General features: G+C 47.2%; 1 protein-coding gene across 1 annotated transcript in view; it reads left to right on the top strand.

The window, feature by feature from the left end:
• Positions 1-17,249, top strand: part of LOC126196566 (protein sneaky) — a 299,090-nt gene extending 281,841 nt beyond the window's left edge. The window contains exons 11-12 of the mRNA XM_049934577.1: positions 8,139-8,224; positions 17,027-17,249. Coding sequence (XP_049790534.1) covers positions 8,139-8,224; positions 17,027-17,249 — 309 coding nt within the window. The remainder of the gene's footprint in view (positions 1-8,138; positions 8,225-17,026) is intronic.
• Positions 17,250-17,504: the final 255 nt, after the last annotated feature.

Raw genomic sequence — 17,504 nt, 5'->3', positions numbered from 1 at the left:
GGAAATCAGCAACTATATTGTCAGCACCCTTTATGTGTCTGATATCGGTGGTGAACTGAGATATGAAGTCTACATATCTGAAGCGGCGAGGAGGCGGGTCAGCTGGCAGGTTTGTAATAGCTGCAGCCAAGGGTTTGTGGTCTGTTAAAACATAGAAAGAGTGTCCCTAAATGTCAGTCTTAAAATGCTTAATCGCTTCGTAGACCACGAGCAACTCCTTGTCAAACGCGGCATATTTCCATTGTGCATTGGTGAGCTTGCGCGACATGAACTGGAGAGGCGAAGTTTGGCTGTCAATTGCCTGGCTAAGGACAGTGCCGATGTCAGTATCGCTCGCGTCTGTGGTGATGAAAAGCTGCGCATTGTGATGAGGATGTGTGATGGTGCAGGCCTCGGCAAGAAGATTTTTGAAGGCAGTGAAAGTCAGTCATAGCAGGGGTCCATGGAATGGGCCGAGATCCAGAAGTCTTGGTGCCTGCCAAGGCGTCCGTCAGTGGAGCCTGAATCTCCGCAGCCCGAGGTAGATGTCGGCGATAATAATTAACTGTCCCCAGAAAGCGTCGGAGCTCTTTGAATGACGAAGGTCTGGGTAGATTTAGTATTGTTTGTACTTTCTCAGGGAGCGGTGCAATGCCGTCGGCAGAGAACCAAAAACCAAGAAAAGTGACAGTGGGTTGATGTAGCTGCAATTTGTCCTGTTTGGTCTCGATTCCTGCTGCCGTGAGAGTGTTCATAACAGTTTGCACATGTCAAATGTTGTCCTCAATGGAGGAGCTGAATACAAGAATGTCATCAAGATATGCAAAGCAGAATTTTAGATCGAATAGCACTTTGTTGATGAAGCATTGCCAGGTCTGGGTTGCATTTTTCAGACCGAAGGGCATGAATCGAAACTGAAATAACCCGATCGGGGTGGTGATTGCTGTCTTCTCGATGTCTTCAGGTGCCATGGGGATCTGGTGGTAGGCCCGTTTGCAATCAATGACAGAGAACGTGGTCGCACCTGCAAGGGAACTGGTAAAGTTGGCAATGTTGGGTGTGGGGTAGGTGTCCATAATTGTTCGTGTGTTTAGTCGATGATAGTCTCCACACATGTGCCAGGACCCATCTTTCTTGAGTGTCATATGTATGGGCGTAGACAAGCTAATGGCAGAGGGTTCAATGATGCCGCAGAGTAGTAGTTCATAAATCTGATTTTTTAGGTTGGAGAGGCGCTCGGGACAAAGTCGACGTGGTTTACTGGAGATCAGGGGACCTGGTGAGAGGCAAAGCTTGTGAACCGTGCCATTGCTGATGATGGACATGTTGCCGGCGGCACGGAAGGTGGTTTGTTAACAATGTGTGGCAGGCGGGGCAGGCGAGGTGTGGTCGTGGTATTTGGAGCCACTGGGCGGTTCCGACGGGAGCCGAGGCAGCAATGTGTCCCAGGAGTCAACGCAACAAGATGGCCGCCAGTCCGAAGCACTGGTACCCTGTTTGGATGAGCTCGGTAGAGCTCATGAGCCGTTAGTGAGTCCATTATCCGTGGGCACGGCCTGTGGCAGCACGGTCGCGGGCGAAATTCTTGGCACGAGTGCTCTGTTTGTGTTGTCAGTGGCGGTCTTACAGCGGCGCGTAGGAGCCGAAGTTGCATAGTTCAAGGTGCTGTCCGAGGGGGGGGCGGCGGGGGATGTTAGGAGCCGTCAGTTCGGGAACACATGACGCTCGTCATGCATGCACATATGTGTCCGGCTGAGTGTCAAACGCTACCGTGTTAGGAGGGTGTGTCCCTGTGGAACTGCTAGTACACGTTATGGCAATCCTGATAGCACAGTTGTGAGTGGAAGTGGGAGGTAAACACACAGAGGCTCAATTGCTGGGATTGCAAGCAGATTCGGCGCACTTACTGACCTTGCTTTGTCCTTGCTGTAGTGTCTATAATTCCTTTGCTGCATCAGAGAGCTGGAGCTGTGTTTCGTGAAGCCGGAGGGAGAGCTCGAAGTTTTCCTTGCGTAGGCAGGCGACGTGTTCAAGCTTGACAAGGCACTTCTGCGTGGTTTCTAGTAACGCCGTCGACAGAGACGAGCATGTACGGATGAGATGAGCCCGGACCAATATCCACGGAGGGGGGGAGGAGGGGTGGGGGCATGGAGGTTGCTCGACGGAGAACAGGGGAAGTGAGTCTTGGACGGATGATGAAACATGGTGTTTTGCACTTGGTCCGGTGAAAGTTTGTGGTGTCGCAAGAAGTCAATGCCTAGTATAGGTTTGTCAATTTCACACACTAAATTCCACTAGAGTTTGCAGTTTGTGGAGAGTGAGATGACGTGGGAAGTTGAACCCGAGCATTGTAGTTTAGTTAATTCATGGCTTGCAGTGAAGTATGATGAGGGCGGATGTTCGATGGCGCTAAGGACATAGGTAACAGTGAAACCTCGGCGCCTGTCTCCACTAGGAGAAGGTATCCCGATGAAATGTCTATAATGTAAAGTCATCTGCAATTATCCGGTTGTTCCCGGACAAAATGGAGCACTGGGGGGTGCCTGTCATGTTGTGCACAGAAGGCAGCACCCGGACCTACATGCGATTGGCGTTTGGGAAGTAGCAGGGTGGTCTGCAGTTCCGTGCCGCCTCACCAAACTGTGTGTGAAAGTAACAGTACGGGTAGTGCGGTTGCATTTCCTGCGGAAAGTTCGTTGCCAGTGGCAGTGGCCGAGGTTCGGTGACCACAGCAGGTTCGGTTGCAGGAGGGGGCATGACTGTAGGCGGAGCCGGTGACGTCCCAGGTGTTTGTTTACTGCTTCCTGGAGCGAGCGGAACGGTCAGCACAGTACGGCCCCGGCCGCTGGGCAATGAGCCTGAACCTGAGACTTGTCAGGTAGGTAGTGGCTGGCAAAATAGAGCAGTGCTGCATCGTGTAGCTAGTCAGCAATTGTTATTCTTTGCTCCACAGGTTCAGGAGACCTTTGAGCCAGAGTAAAGCAGACGTGAGGAGATAGTTTATGTGACCAGATGGCGAGGAGAGCTGTGTCAGAGAATAGATCAGAGCTGACCAGGGCACATAGCTGTCTCCAGAGCGGGGAAGTTTTGTTGTTGCCTAGTTGCTTGACGTGGAGCACTTGCCATATTGCTGCCTCAGTTGAGCATGCAAGCCAACGTAGAACTGTCTTTTTGGCTAGAGTGTACCGGGTAGATGAGTCTGGGGCGTCGACCAGGTCAGCAATCAAGTCCTCCTGGTCGTGCAGGTGGATAATGGGGCACAGAAACCTGGCTGACTCGTCGAGTTTGTAATGGTCGAACACTTTGTCCACAATTTTAAACCAGGTTGTTGCTCTGTCGGGATTAAATGGCAGCAGCGTCAGTAAGCATTGTAGAATGTTCGGAAGAACAGGTTGAGCTGAGTTCGCCGGGGCACTGCCTGAATCGAGCTGTTGTTGCTGTAGTATTCCAGGAGAGTGTGCCTCCAGGAGGTGTGGCAATGATGGCTGTTCGGGTGGCAGCGTGAAGGTAACACGTTGTGGTTGACCGCGATCCGTCGCAACTCGGAAAGCCGACGCGGGTGAGACACCGTAATGTGTTGATTGCGGTTACGGGATCTCAACACGTTGTGGGTGTGTTCAGATTGACGCGTCGTAGAAGACCGACATGGATGAGGTACCAAGATGTGCCAAGAATGGTAGTGGAAGCTCGACTGGAGCTGGCGCGGGGGCAACAGGTGAGAAAAAGTTCAAAGTTTGAGAACACGTGTTAGTCCACGGAAAGCTCGACATATGATCAGAGCCGGGGCCACCTGTGTTGCAGGGAGGCTGCGGAGGTGTGGGCTGTCCAGAAGCACAGTGTGGGAAATGATGTCGAACGTGGGATGGAATGTGTGAATGTTCACTGTTCACAGTCACTCCACTCAAAATGGTGTGTGGATAAGGTGAATGTCGTGGCACAAAAGACTGAGGCGTAGCAGTGGGACGGAGGTGGAGGTCAGGCACAGATAACAAGTTATTGTTCCTGTTGCAGGCCGAGGTATCGAAGTAGGAAGGCAAGTGCTGATGCTGAACCAAGGCAGGCGCAGGCATGGTCGGATGCTGAGGAGGCAGACCTGTAAACAAAGCAGTTCCGGCCACGTGGCAGGTATCCGCGTGGTACTGCACGGATTGCGGCATGGCAAATCATTGTCCTGGAAGTAGTAGGTTGTCCGACGAAGCATTTGTAGAAATCGGCATTGGTCCCGCACTGCACGGAGATCCATAAGAGGTAATAGTCAGAGTCATTCGCACTCCTAACCTCACTTATTGTTGCAGGCTCGAAACCGTCCGGCGAAATCGGCAGAATCATCAAGTGAGAGGCATCGTGTTGCAGTCCTGGCAGGTGTACATGACCCGCAACACGATGCATGTCAATCACAAAATCCGGCATTAGGCGCTGGGCCGAAGTCATTGTTTGAATGCTGTGTCGACATAATACACGTGAAAATAACCTACGCGGAGGTCGCGGACACATTAAAACAGCGAAAACGGAAGACGTTACAACTCGGGGTCACCAGTGAGGAGGATTACCGGGTTGATTGCACCAATAATCACACCCATTTAGCAATAGTTTATTTATTAACCTTAACTCATACAGGGATCACAAAGAACTGACCTGAACATGGCCGAACAGCCAAAGATAATGCTTAGAGTCCAAAGATGAATGCATATCGATGTTGGTGTCGATTTCATCAGCGCCACAAACTCATTATAAATACTGAAAAAACTGTGTGTGTCGATTTTCATTTAATTCCTCCAACTAATCAAATGTCTATTCAGGCACAAATAAAAAATGATCCCCTAGAAAATGTTTCACAAAATTTTTGGGTCTATGGGTTCAGCAAGACTTAAAGTGGGACACACATATAAATAACTTGTCTAGAAAACTATCATCTGTGTACTATGGCCTAAGCATTTTAAAGGCTGCAACAAGCAAAACAACAGTACTGCAGGCATACTATGCACAGTTACACTCACTAGCCCAATATGGGATCGTTTTTTGGGGATATGCAACTCACAGTGTAAAGGTTTTTAGAATGCAAAAAATACACTCCTGGAAATTGAAATAAGAACACCGTGAATTCATTGTCCCAGGAAGGGGAAACTTTATTGACACATTCCTGGGGTCAGATACATCACATGATCACACTGACAGAACCACAGGCACATAGACACAGGCAACAGAGCATGCACAATGTCGGCACTAGTACAGTGTATATCCACCTTTCGCAGCAATGCAGGCTGCTATTCTCCCATGGAGACGATCGTAGAGATGCTGGATGTAGTCCTGTGGAACGGCTTGCCATGCCATTTCCACCTGGTGCCTCAGTTGGACCAGCGTTCGTGCTGGACGTGCAGACCGCGTGAGACGACGCTTCATCCAGTCCCAAACATGCTCAATGGGGGACAGATCCGGAGATCTTGCTGGCCAGGGTAGTTGACTTACACCTTCTAGAGCACGTTGGGTGGCACGGGATACATGCAGACATGCATTGTCCTGTTGGAACAGCAAGTTCCCTTGCCGGTCTAGGAATGGTAGAACGATGGGTTCGATGACGGTTTGGATGTGGTGTACGGCCAGTGTAGGAGATCGCTCCCCACACCATGATGCCGGGTGTTGGCCCTGTGTGCCTCGGTCGTATGCAGTCCTGATTGTGGCGCTCACCTGCACGGCGCCAAACATGCATACGACCATCATTGGCACCAAGGCAGAAGCGACTCTCATCGCTGAAGACAACACGTCTCCATTCGTCCCTCCATTCATGCCTGTCGCGACACCACTGGAGGCGGGCTGCACAATGTTGGGGCGTGAGCGGAAGACGGCCTAACGGTGCGCGGGACCGTAGCCCAGCTTCATGGAGATGGTTGCGAATGGTCCTCGCCGATACCCCAGGAGCAACAGTGTCCCTAATTTGCTGGGAAGTGGCGGTGCGGTCCCCTACGGCACTGCGTAGGATCCTACGGTCTTGGCGTGCATCCGTGCGTCGCTGCGGTCCGGTCCCAGGTCGACAGGCACGTGGACCTTCCGCCGACCACTGGCGACAACATCGATGTACTGTGGAGACCTCACGCCCCACGTGTTGAGCAATTCGGCAGTACGTCCACCCGGCCTCCCGCATGCCCACTATACGCCCTCGCTCAATGTCCGCAACTGCACATACGGTTCACGTCCACGCTGTCGCGGCATGCTACCAGTGTTAAAGACTGCGATGGAGCTCCGTATGCCACGGAAAACTGGCTGACACTGACGGCGGTGGTGCACAAATGCTGCGCAGCTAGCGCCATTCGACGGCCAACACCGCGGTTCCTGGTGTGTCCGCTGTGCTGTGCGTGTGATCATTGCTTGTACAGCCCTCTTGCAGTGTCCGGAGCAAGTATGGTGGGTCTGACACACCGGTGTCAATGTGTTCTTTTTTCCATTTCCAGGAGTGTAGTTCGAAGAATAATTTGTGACCTTAAAAAGATGAAGTCCTGTAAATTCCATTTTACTGAGCTTGGTGTTCTAAATGTTCCAAGTTTATTCATCTATGAAACTATCTTGTTCACTAGGGACTACCTCCTGAAAACAGGCAAACTGCTACAGAACAAAAATGTACGCAACTATAGTACCAGAGGGAAATCAAATATACATCAAAAATATCACAGAACAACCACCTATCAGAGGAGCATAATTAACATTGGTGTAATACTACACAATAAGAAACCAGAGGAAATAAAAAATGCTACTCATCCAAAATTTAAAGCTAAACTAAAGGCATTTCTAATAAAGCACTGATTCCTATTCTGCCTGAGAATTTCTGAATACGTAACAAAATTAATTGTAGTAAGTATAAAAATTTGCCTACTATTTTGCTAATACTATGTATTATTGTAACTTATCTTTGACCTGTCCAATATCAATTGTACAATTTGTGCTGTATTGCTATATGATAAAACTGTACCAATAAAAAATCAAATCAGTGAAATCAAATCAGATGTTGGCAATACCCTATTTATGTCTGTTACAACAACATTTGTGTCATCAGCAAACAAAGTTATGTGCTTACCACTGATTGGGATCTTGGTATCATTTATATATTATACCTGGAGCAAGCATTGACGCCACTGGGGTGGCTTGGCTAACAGTTCCACCACAACTTTACTCAAGTGGCAACTCAACAAGGGCAATGTGTTCATGTTGTTTTCGTATGTGAAGTAACTCACCTACATGTTTTTTATCATTTTATGTCTGTTGCCTTTTTTTCTCATTGTTTAGCAGTAAGGTAAATAAGGGGTGTGTTTAATGTTAATCTGCAACATGAGTACAAATTTTTGAAATTGTGTAATGACAGTAATGATGTTTATTGCACTCTGTGTACTAGAGAATTTTCTGTTCACATAAAGGAAAGAGTGATGTTAAAGATCACTTGAAAACAGCTACTACTTCACCACTATATACAATATTTTTTTAAAAGCTTAAGATGAGATAGCAGTGATCTGGAGAGTGCTGCTAAAGTGGCATTGACAGACATGAACACCATTTTACAAAAAAGTCATGTCTAGTGAAAAATACAACTGGATAAGTAAAATTAATGTTTCAGTAAACTGTTTTACCTAATTTCAGAAATAGTCCTGTGTTGTATCCAAAAGAATATGGTCATATCCCATGGGTTGACCCAAACAAAATATCATAAGCCTAATAATGTGCAAACTGTTGTCACCTCAATTTATTCATGTTTTGTTCTCCTTGGACAATTGTAACTTTATGTTCAGTTGTCTAGCTCAGTTAAAATGGGAAGATAACTTACTCTTGATATGGTCAAAAGCTTGTCAGTATGTTCTGCTTCAATTTACTTATATCTATAAACACAATAACCACATGTATTCTTTAAGTAATGTATGTAAATTATACATTACTTTTAGTAGCTAGGTTTTACATATTTTTGACATTGTTCATGGACATATGTAACATGCTGCCTACAAATTAATTATTTACACTCTGTCGATTTGTTCATGTAAAACTTTTACTTTTGCAATATTACATACTGTAATACATCCTAAAATTGTTATGCTAGCACACAATAAATAAAAAGTAAGAATTATTGTCATCCAATAAAATAATATAAAAAACAGTAATGATTTTAAAAACATTTGTAACAGGTCTCACAGTGCAATATACTCACAGTGATGCGCATTCGATATCCGAAGTACTGTTCATGGCTTCAGATCTTCCCTGCAGCTCGAAGGTATGTAAAGAATAATATTAAATTTATGTGATTCTTGTCAAGTGATTTTTTTACAAATGTAACTGCAACACAAAGTGGAGAGGGCTGCTATGTCATGTTACCATCTTGTGAACATATTCTTTTCTGTTGTGAGTTTTAATTAGAGATTCCACTCTGGACTATCCATTATATTGACATTATACTTGGCAGATGTACAGATTGGTGTTTCAAAAACATGAAACCTACTTCCATTTAGAATCATAATTCTGTTTCAAGAGAAAGCACTTTTCATTTATACTTATTAGAATAACATTTGGAACAACCATTATCCATGAATTTGTTTTTTGTCATCTTCCTTGCACTTAAGTGTAGCATTGTTCCTGGAAGTTATCATGGCCATTTGGTTCTGAGAGGAGTGGAAGGACTGAACCAGAAACTTCAAGGTTTTGTGACAAACTAGGCTGCAACTTCCTTGACTTTCACCATAGGGTTGAGAACTGTAGGGTCCTCCTAAATGGGTCAGGTGTCTACTACACATCAGAGGCTGCTATTCAGGTAGCTGACTGTGTGTGGGGTGCACACAAGGGTTTTTTAGATTGGGCAACTCTCCGTCCAATCCAGATTACAATAGCTATAGGAAACCCAGAATAATTAGTGTAAGGATGAAATAAATGCCTCCCACAGATGATAGTATTAAAATCCTAATGGTTAATTGCTGAAACATTCACAACAAAGTGCCAGAGTTTGAAGTGCTCATGAAAAGCAGCGAAGCTCACATAATGCTAGATACAGAAAGGTGGTTGAAACCTGAAATTTTTGGGGGTAATTTAAGTGTGTATCAAAAGGACAGGCAAATGGGAAATGGAGGTGGTGTATTTGTCACAGTAGACAAGAAACTCAAATCCAGCAAGATAGAAATTAAAGCTGCATGTGAGATTGTTCAGGTAAAACTCAGTATCAGGGGTGGGCATAAAATGATAACTGGATCCATCCACTGTCCACCGGACTCATCTCCTGATGTAACTGAATATATTAGAGAAAACCTCAGTACACTTGTACATATGTTCCCAAATCACACTATAATCATTGGTGAGGAGTTTAATCATCCAACAATCAATTGAGAAAATTATAATTTTTATTGTGGTGGGTGTGATGAGATATGCTGTGAAAGATTACTACATGCCCTCTCTCAGAACTACCTAGAACAGATAGTTAGGAACCCCTCTCATGATGGAAATATACTGGATCGAGTGGCGACAAACAGACCCGACCTCTTTGAGGATGTCCACATCGAAACAGATATCAGTGAACATGATGTGGTTGTGGCAGCAATGATTACCAAAGTACAGAGGATAACTAAAACAAGCAGAAAGGTATATATGTTCAGTAAACTCAACAAAAATTCAATATTGCCATATCTCACTGAGGAACTTGAAACTTTCAGCACAGGGCAGGGGCATGTAGAGGAACTATGGCTTAAATTTAGAAGAATAGTTGACCATGCATTGGACAGGTATGTCCCTAGTAGAACAGTTTATAACGGTATACAGTCACTGTAAAGAAGCTTTTAAAGAAACAGTGATTACTGCATGATAGGTGTAAAACAAAGTGTAGTGCTATATATATAGAGAGAGATGCTGAATGAAATGTGTTTGGATGTCAAGAGAGCAATACATGATGTTTTCAGTGACTACCATAATAGGATATTGTCAAATGATATTTCACAGAACCTGAAGAATCTGATCATATGTAAAGGCTGTTAATGGCACCAAAGCTAGTGTCCAGTACCTAGCGAATGAGACATGAACTGAAACTGGGGGTAGCAAAGCAAAATCTGAAATGCGTAACTCCATTTTCAAATGTTTCTTCACAAAGGAAAGCCCAAGTGAATTGCCCCAGTTTAATCCTTGTACCACTGCAAAAGATGAAGGAAATAAGTATTAGTGTCAGTGGTGTTGAGAAATAACTGAAATAATTATAACTCAACATGGCACCAGAACCTGATGGAATCCCTATCACATTCTATACTGAATATGTGGCTGAGTTAGCCCCTCTTCTAACTATAATCTACCATAGATCTGTCCGACAAAAAACAGGCCTGTTCTTGGAAAAAATCACAGGCCACTCCTGCCTATAAGAAATGTAGTAGAAGTGATCCACAAAATTACTGTCCAGTATCCTTGACATTGATTTGTTGTAGAATCTTAGATCACATTCTGAGCTCGAATGTAATGATATATCCTGAACAGAATGACCTCCTCAGTGCCTGCCAGCATGGATTCCAAAAACATCAGTCATGTGAAACCCAACTAACACTTTTCTCACATGACATGGTGAAACCTTTGGATCAAGGCAGTTAGTTAGATGCAGTATTTCTTGATTTCCAAAAAGCATTTGACTCAGTACCACACCTACACTTATCGTCAAAAGTATGATCAAATGGAGTATCAGGTGAAAGTAACTTCAGTTGTGTCCCAGGGACGTATATTGGGATCCTTACTGTTCATGTTGTGTATTAATTGCCTTGCAGACAGTATTAATAGTAACCTCAAACTTTTTTGCAGATGACGCAGCTATTGCAGTTGTCTGTAACGAAGTGCTATCCGAAAGAAGCTGCATACATTTTCAGTCAAATCTTGATAAGATACAGAGTGGTGCAAAGATTGGCAATTTGCTTTCAATGTTCAGAAATGTAAAACTCGGCACTTTACAAAACGAAAAAATGTAGTATCCTATGACTATAACATCAATGAGCCACTGCTGGAAATGGCCAACTCATACAAGTACGTAAGAGTAAGACTTTGTAGGGATATAAAATGAAATGATCACATAGGCTCAGTTGTGGGTAAAGCACGTGGTAGACTTTAGTTTATTGGTAGAATACTGGGGAAGTGCAATCAGTCTACAAAGGAGATTTGTAGTAACACTGTTCACGTTTACGTCGCACTTCACTTAGTGTAGACCGGGACTGTGTCCTAGGCATGCCCGATGTTGACTGAATGGGCACGGCCCGTGCTGCTGGAGTTGTTGTTGTTCTTGTTGTTACGCTGGCAGAGGTCGCGTCCGAATTCTCGCGTGCCCTCTGGTGGACGGGACTCTACTTGCGGCAACTACCGCCCGTGACGCGCCGTGCCAATGTGCGCCTCCCGCGATCTTTCTGGTGGCTACTACACTCCTCCTCCTTTGGGGGGTGAAGCCACTGTGATCCACTGCGTCGGAAGGTGGAGCGTCGGGCAGGAGCGATGACCTCCACATCCATTGGATGGCCGGAGTCGAGGGGATCTGCCAACCCTCGAGCTGGAACCTTCGAATACGGCTGGAAGTGACCCACACGAGGAGGCCCCCGTCGTCCCACAACCGGAGCTCGGGACAGAACGGGTGACAAGCTGTCGAACTCCGGATCCTGTTCCACCTCAGGAGGGGCAAGACCCAGTGGCGGGGACGAAGGGGAAGGGACGACCACAGGTGAACTAGCCCCATGAGAAACCGAGCCTGCTAGGGGGGCCGGCTCTCACTGGGGCATCTCGAATGATGGCGATGCCGGTGCTGGAGCTACTGGAGGCTGCCAAGGCTGAGAACCATCGCAATGCGGCAGAGTCACAGCGGGGAGAGGAGGTAACGTCCCCTGTGAAACCAATATAGGTGCCGGCAATGGGGAAGCCGGTGTCCGAGAGGTCGGAGGGTGGGTGCCCGAACGTAGACATAGCTGATTTTGGTGACGACGTACCACCCGATCCCCCGCCTGCAAGGTATAGAGCCGGCGGCCATTTCGGCGCAGGATCACCGCCGGTATCCAACGTGGATTGCGACCAAACCCACAGGCCCAGACTGACATACCCAGTGGAAAGCCAGGTACTCCGTTTTGTGAAGACTGGCGAGGACCAGGCCGGAGGAGGTGCAGCAGAGTCCGAGGTTGACGCCCATGGAGGAGCTCTGCGGGGCTGCGGTCGCCCATTGGTGTGGTCTGGTATGCCGTCAAGAAAAACGTCAAGGCTTCCTGTGCAGGAAATTCGTGCACATACTTTTTCATCTGCGTCTTAAATGTGCACACCATACGCTCGGCTTCCCCATTCGATTGTGGATGGAAGGGGGGAGAGCAAACATGCCGAATACCGAAGCGCCTACAAAAATCCTGGAAGGTCTGCGAAATAAACTGCGGTCCATTGTCTGAGACCAGGGTGATTGGCAGACCTTCCACAGAAAAGATTTTTGCTAGTGCCTGGATTGCAACTTCTGAAGTGGTTGAGGAGCAGCGAACCACATATGGGAACCGGGAATAAGCATCAATGACAATGAGCCAAAAGCCATTGAGAAACGGGCCCGCAAAATCGATGTGAACACGTTCCCATGCTTGGGTTGCCGGCGGCCATGAAGAGAACGCTGCCCTGGGAGATGCTTGTTGGCTCGCACACTGGGAACAGGCGGCCACCAAGTGCTCAATTTCTCTGTCAATACCGGGCCAGTACACATGTCTGCGAGCCAAGGTTTTAGTACGAGAAACACCCCAGTGCCTCGCATGTAATAACATGAGGACCTCCCTTCGTAAACCTGCAGGAACAACCACTCGAGGAACTGTATCATCGGTAGCCAGAAGGAGAACTCCTTCCAAGACCGAGAGGCAGTCTCGTAGAAGAAAATAATTACGAAGAGGGTCCGAGGCCCGGCCTGGAGGGCGGGAGGACCACCCCTGCTGAATGAGGCGAACTACTTGCCGGAGAACTGGGTCAGCCGCCGTTTCTCTGGCGACTCTAGAACTAGTGATCGGAAAGCCATCAACTGCTTGGCGGGATGCCACATCCAAATGAAAACACATAATCTCCTCTCGATCGAACGTAGGATCCGGGCCCACCGGAAGACGGGAAAGAGCGTCGGCGTTGGCATGCTGTCCTGTAGGGCGAAAATGAATGTCATAATGGTACTTAGAGAGGAACAAGGCCCAGCGCTGTAGTCTGTGGGCCGCCCTATCCGGATTCTGAGAGGCGGGGCCAAATAACGATATTAACGGCTTATGGTCAGTGATTAACTGAAACTTCATGCCGTACATGAAAGGGTGAAACTTGGTAACAGCGTAGACAATGGCCAAAGCCTCTTTTTCCACCTGGGAGTAATGGGCCTGCGCGGGACTAAGCGTTTTAGACGCAAACGCCAGTGGTTGCTCGGAACCGTCTGCGTTGCGATGGGCCAGGACCGCCCCCACCCCATACTGCGAAGCATCTGTAGCCAGGACCAACGGCTTACGGGGATCAAAAGTAGCCAAACAAGGGGCTGAAGTGAGGAGGCCCTTCAACGCGGTGAACGCTCGCTCACATGCAGGCGACCAATCAAAAGGAACACCCTTGTGCAGAAGGCAGTACAGGGGGTGGGCTATAGTGGAAGCCCTGGGAATGAACCGGTGGTAATAGGCTATCTTGCCTAAAAAAGCTTGTAACTCTTTCAGCGAAGTGGGCCGAGGAAGGTTGACGATACCTTGGACCAAACTTCCTAGTGGCTGGATGCCATGCCAAGATATGGTGTAGCCCACATACTCAATGGACGGTTGGAAGAAGGTTGACTTATGCAGGTTGCAACGCAAGCCCACAGACCTGAATTTGAGAAAGAGGGTGCGAAGGTTTTGTAAGTGTTCCTTCGTGCTGCGGCCTGTGACAATTATGTCATCCAGGTAATTAATACAATGAGGGATTGTCGACGTGACATGCTCAAGATAACGCTGGAATATCGCCGGGGCACTGGATATTCCAAAAGCCAACCGCTGGTATTGGTAAAGGCCAAACGGGGTGTTGACGACCGCCAGCCGTTTGGAGTCCTCATCAAGTGGTATCTGATGATAAGCCTCCGACAGATCGATTTTCGAAAAATATTGGCCTCCCGCCACGGCGGAGAACAATTCATCAGCACGAGGCAAAGGATAGGTGTCCACCACCAATTGGGAATTAATGGTGGCCTTGAAATCGCCACAAAGACGTAAGTTTCCCGAGGGCTTCTTGACAATAACGAGGGGCGAAGCCCACTCACTGGAAGAAACGGGAAGAACGACCCCTAGGGCTGTCAGCCGGTCTAGCTCTTCCTTTACCTGAGGGCGGAGAGCCAAGGGGATCTGTCTCGCGCGTAGAAAACGTGGGCGAGCCGACGCCTTCAATGTTAAGTGAGCTTCAAAATCGGAAACATGCCCCAGGCCCTCCTCAAAAATATCTGGAAAGTCTGAGATCAAAAATTCCAATGAGTGATAGGGAACGTCTTCGGAGACCAACTGTATGGTGTCAGCAATAGAAAAACCGAAAGCTTGAAAGGCATCCAGGCCAAAAAGGTTAGCGGAGCTCGCATCACTGACAACAATAAAAGTAATAGGCCGAGTGACTGATTTGTAAGTCACGTCCGTAGTGAATTGACCCAGTAGGGGAATGAACTGTTTACCATAACCGCGTAGACGACGGTAAACTGGCGCCAACGGGGGCGATCCAAGGTCAGAATAAGTTTGTGCATTCAACAACGAAACTGCCGCGCCCGTATCTACTTGCAGTTGTAACCGGCGCGACCGAACCGACACCTCGATAAAGAGTTTGCGTGCCGATGCGTCGGGAGCCTGGCCCGATGAAACTTCCTGAATGTCAACGTCCATGTCCGCTGTACTTGCTTCCTTCGATGCTTTGGAGGCTGAGCGGCAAACTTTAGCAATGTGACCTTTTTTATTACATTTGCAACAAACGGCCCAACGCTGGGGGCACTCTGACCGATCGTGATGTATATAGCACGACGCACAGGACGGCAATAGGGGCCGGCGGCCGGAATTCTGTTTACGCGCCGTGCGGGAGCGGCCGTAACGGCCGGATTGTACCGCTCGCACGTCATCCACCCCGGACACAGTGGACGCGGCCGCGCCACCCTGAACCTCCGCGACGTCGCACCACGCTTCCAGCTGTTGACCTGCCGCGTGAGAGCTCATTGAGCGATGGACAGAACTTCCTCGAGGGAAGGGTCTTCTAACTGCAGGGCCCGTTGCCGGACCTCCCTATCAGGGGCCGAACGAACAATGACGTCGCGTACCATAACGTGGGCATACAACTCTCGCGACTGCCCCGTGACAAAATGACACTTGCGACTAAGACCGTGCAGGGTGGCGGCCCACGCCCGGTAAGACTGATGGGGCTGTTTCTTGCATTGATAGAACTCGACCCTAGCCGCCACAACATGCGTGCGGCGGCGATAATATGAAGACAGCAACGAACACAATGCGTCAAAAGACAAGGACGAGGGTTCCTGCAACGGCGCTAGCTGCCGCAAAACTTGATACAGCGAGGGAGATATCCAAGACAAGAAGAGAGCACGACATACCTCCGCATCGGCAACATGAAACGCCTGGAAATGCTGCCGAAGGCGATGTTCATATGCGTCCCAATCCTCCGCCGTCTCGTCATACGGGGGAAAGGGAGGAGGGAACTGCGCCGGAGCAGACGGCGTGGAGAGCAGCTCCGGAAGCACTTGTTTCATGGTGGCCATGAGTTCCGTCTGCTGCGCAACCAAAACTTGCACCAAATCCTCCATGCCGTGGAGAAACTGCGAAACCGGAACAACAACGCCACACGCGAAAGAACGACCCTACTCGTCGCCAATTGTGTAGTAACACTGTTCACGTTTACGTCGCACTTCACTTAGCGTAGACCGGGACTGTGTCCTAGGCATGCCCGATGTTGACTGAATGGGCACGGCCCGTGCTGCTGGAGTTGTTGTTGTTCTTGTTGTTACGCCGGCAGAGGTCGCGTCCGAATTCTCGCGTGCCCTCTGGTGGACGGGACTCTACTTGCGGCAACTACCGCCCGTGATGCGCCGTGCCAATGTGCGCCTCCCGTGATCTTTCTGGTGGCTACTACAAATCACTCATGACTGGTTCTAGAATATTGCTCAAGTGTGTGGGACTCATATCAAATAGGACTAACAGGAGATATTGAACATATGCAGAGAAGGGCAGCACAAATGGTCACAGAGCTATTTAATCCATGGGAGAGCGTCACAGAGATACTGAAGGAACTGAACTGGAAGACTCTTGAAGACAGATGTATACTGTCAGAAAGTCTATTAACAAAGCTTCAAGAACCAGCAGTTAATGGTGACTCTAGAAATACACTACAATCCCCTACATATCAATCACATAGGGACCGTGAGGATAAGATTAGAATAATTACGGCATGCACAGAGGCATTAAGACAATCATTTTCCCTGTGCTCCATACGTGAATGGAATGGGAGAAACCCTAAAAACTGGTACAATGGAACATACCCTCTGCCGTGGACCTCAGGGTGGTTTGCAGAGTATAGTTGTAGGTGTAAATTGTCATTGATGTAGTTCTGTCAGAGCCTGTCCGTCCTTATCTTTATGATTTAATTATATTTTTTGTCTTCTATATTTACATTGTAACTACCAAGTTCCTGCCAAATTCCTGCAATCAGGATGTGAATTTATTCTTCCATTCCCAGCTATTAATTTCTTTTTGCTCTTATTAAACTAATCAAAGCTTCATAAGAAACATCAGGATTTCTGAAAACAGTCGCATGAAATTTCCAGGCTCTGTTCTTACTTAAAAGTGTATGGCCAAGTTTTCTCCAATGGCACCCTACCATCATTTGTTTTTATTTTCAAATACTGATATTCTTCTTACTGCATTCATGTCATCTGCATGTTTTTCTTTTTCAATTTTTCCACATTAGAATATGTCAGATGTAGTTAACAGTTTCAGTTAAATGATAACAAACATTTGTCATGATATTGTAGGGACTGTATTGCATTATCTCTAAACTGTGTATATATTATAAAATTGCTTAATTGCAACAGGCGCTGCATGATATGTCAACAGAAAGAGTCTAGACCTAGGAAAGGGCCTTCCTTTATTTACTGTACAACACCAAACTGCTACACTGTTCATTGCCCAGACTGCTGGAATGATGTGGGAAAAGTTTGTTTTGCTTGTTACTATCTAAGTGGCTCTGCTTCCAGTTCAAACAGTGATGATGATACTCATGTTCATGGAAATGCTGAAATGGACTCTGATGACTGAAGAATATAGTTGAAGGTAAAGACCATTACAGATCATACCAATTTTATCTCCCTGTATAGCTAAATTTATTACAGCCACTGAAGTATTAATTGCAATATTCTTCTTATTACTATTACTGCTTTAGCTAAACATCTGATTACATATGTATAATGGAATGCTGTGTAATATTATAGTGATGCAATGTTGGGATACAGCCAGACAGAACAGAGGATATGATTATTCTAAGCTGCCACACATGATTCACAGGGGCATTGG

Source organism: Schistocerca nitens, chromosome 1 (genome assembly GCF_023898315.1).
Source record: "Schistocerca nitens isolate TAMUIC-IGC-003100 chromosome 1, iqSchNite1.1, whole genome shotgun sequence".
Classification (NCBI taxonomy): Eukaryota; Metazoa; Arthropoda; class Insecta; order Orthoptera; family Acrididae; genus Schistocerca; species Schistocerca nitens.
The sequence above is the reverse complement of the archived record's forward strand: the minus strand, read 5'-3'. Positions and strand labels throughout refer to the sequence as shown.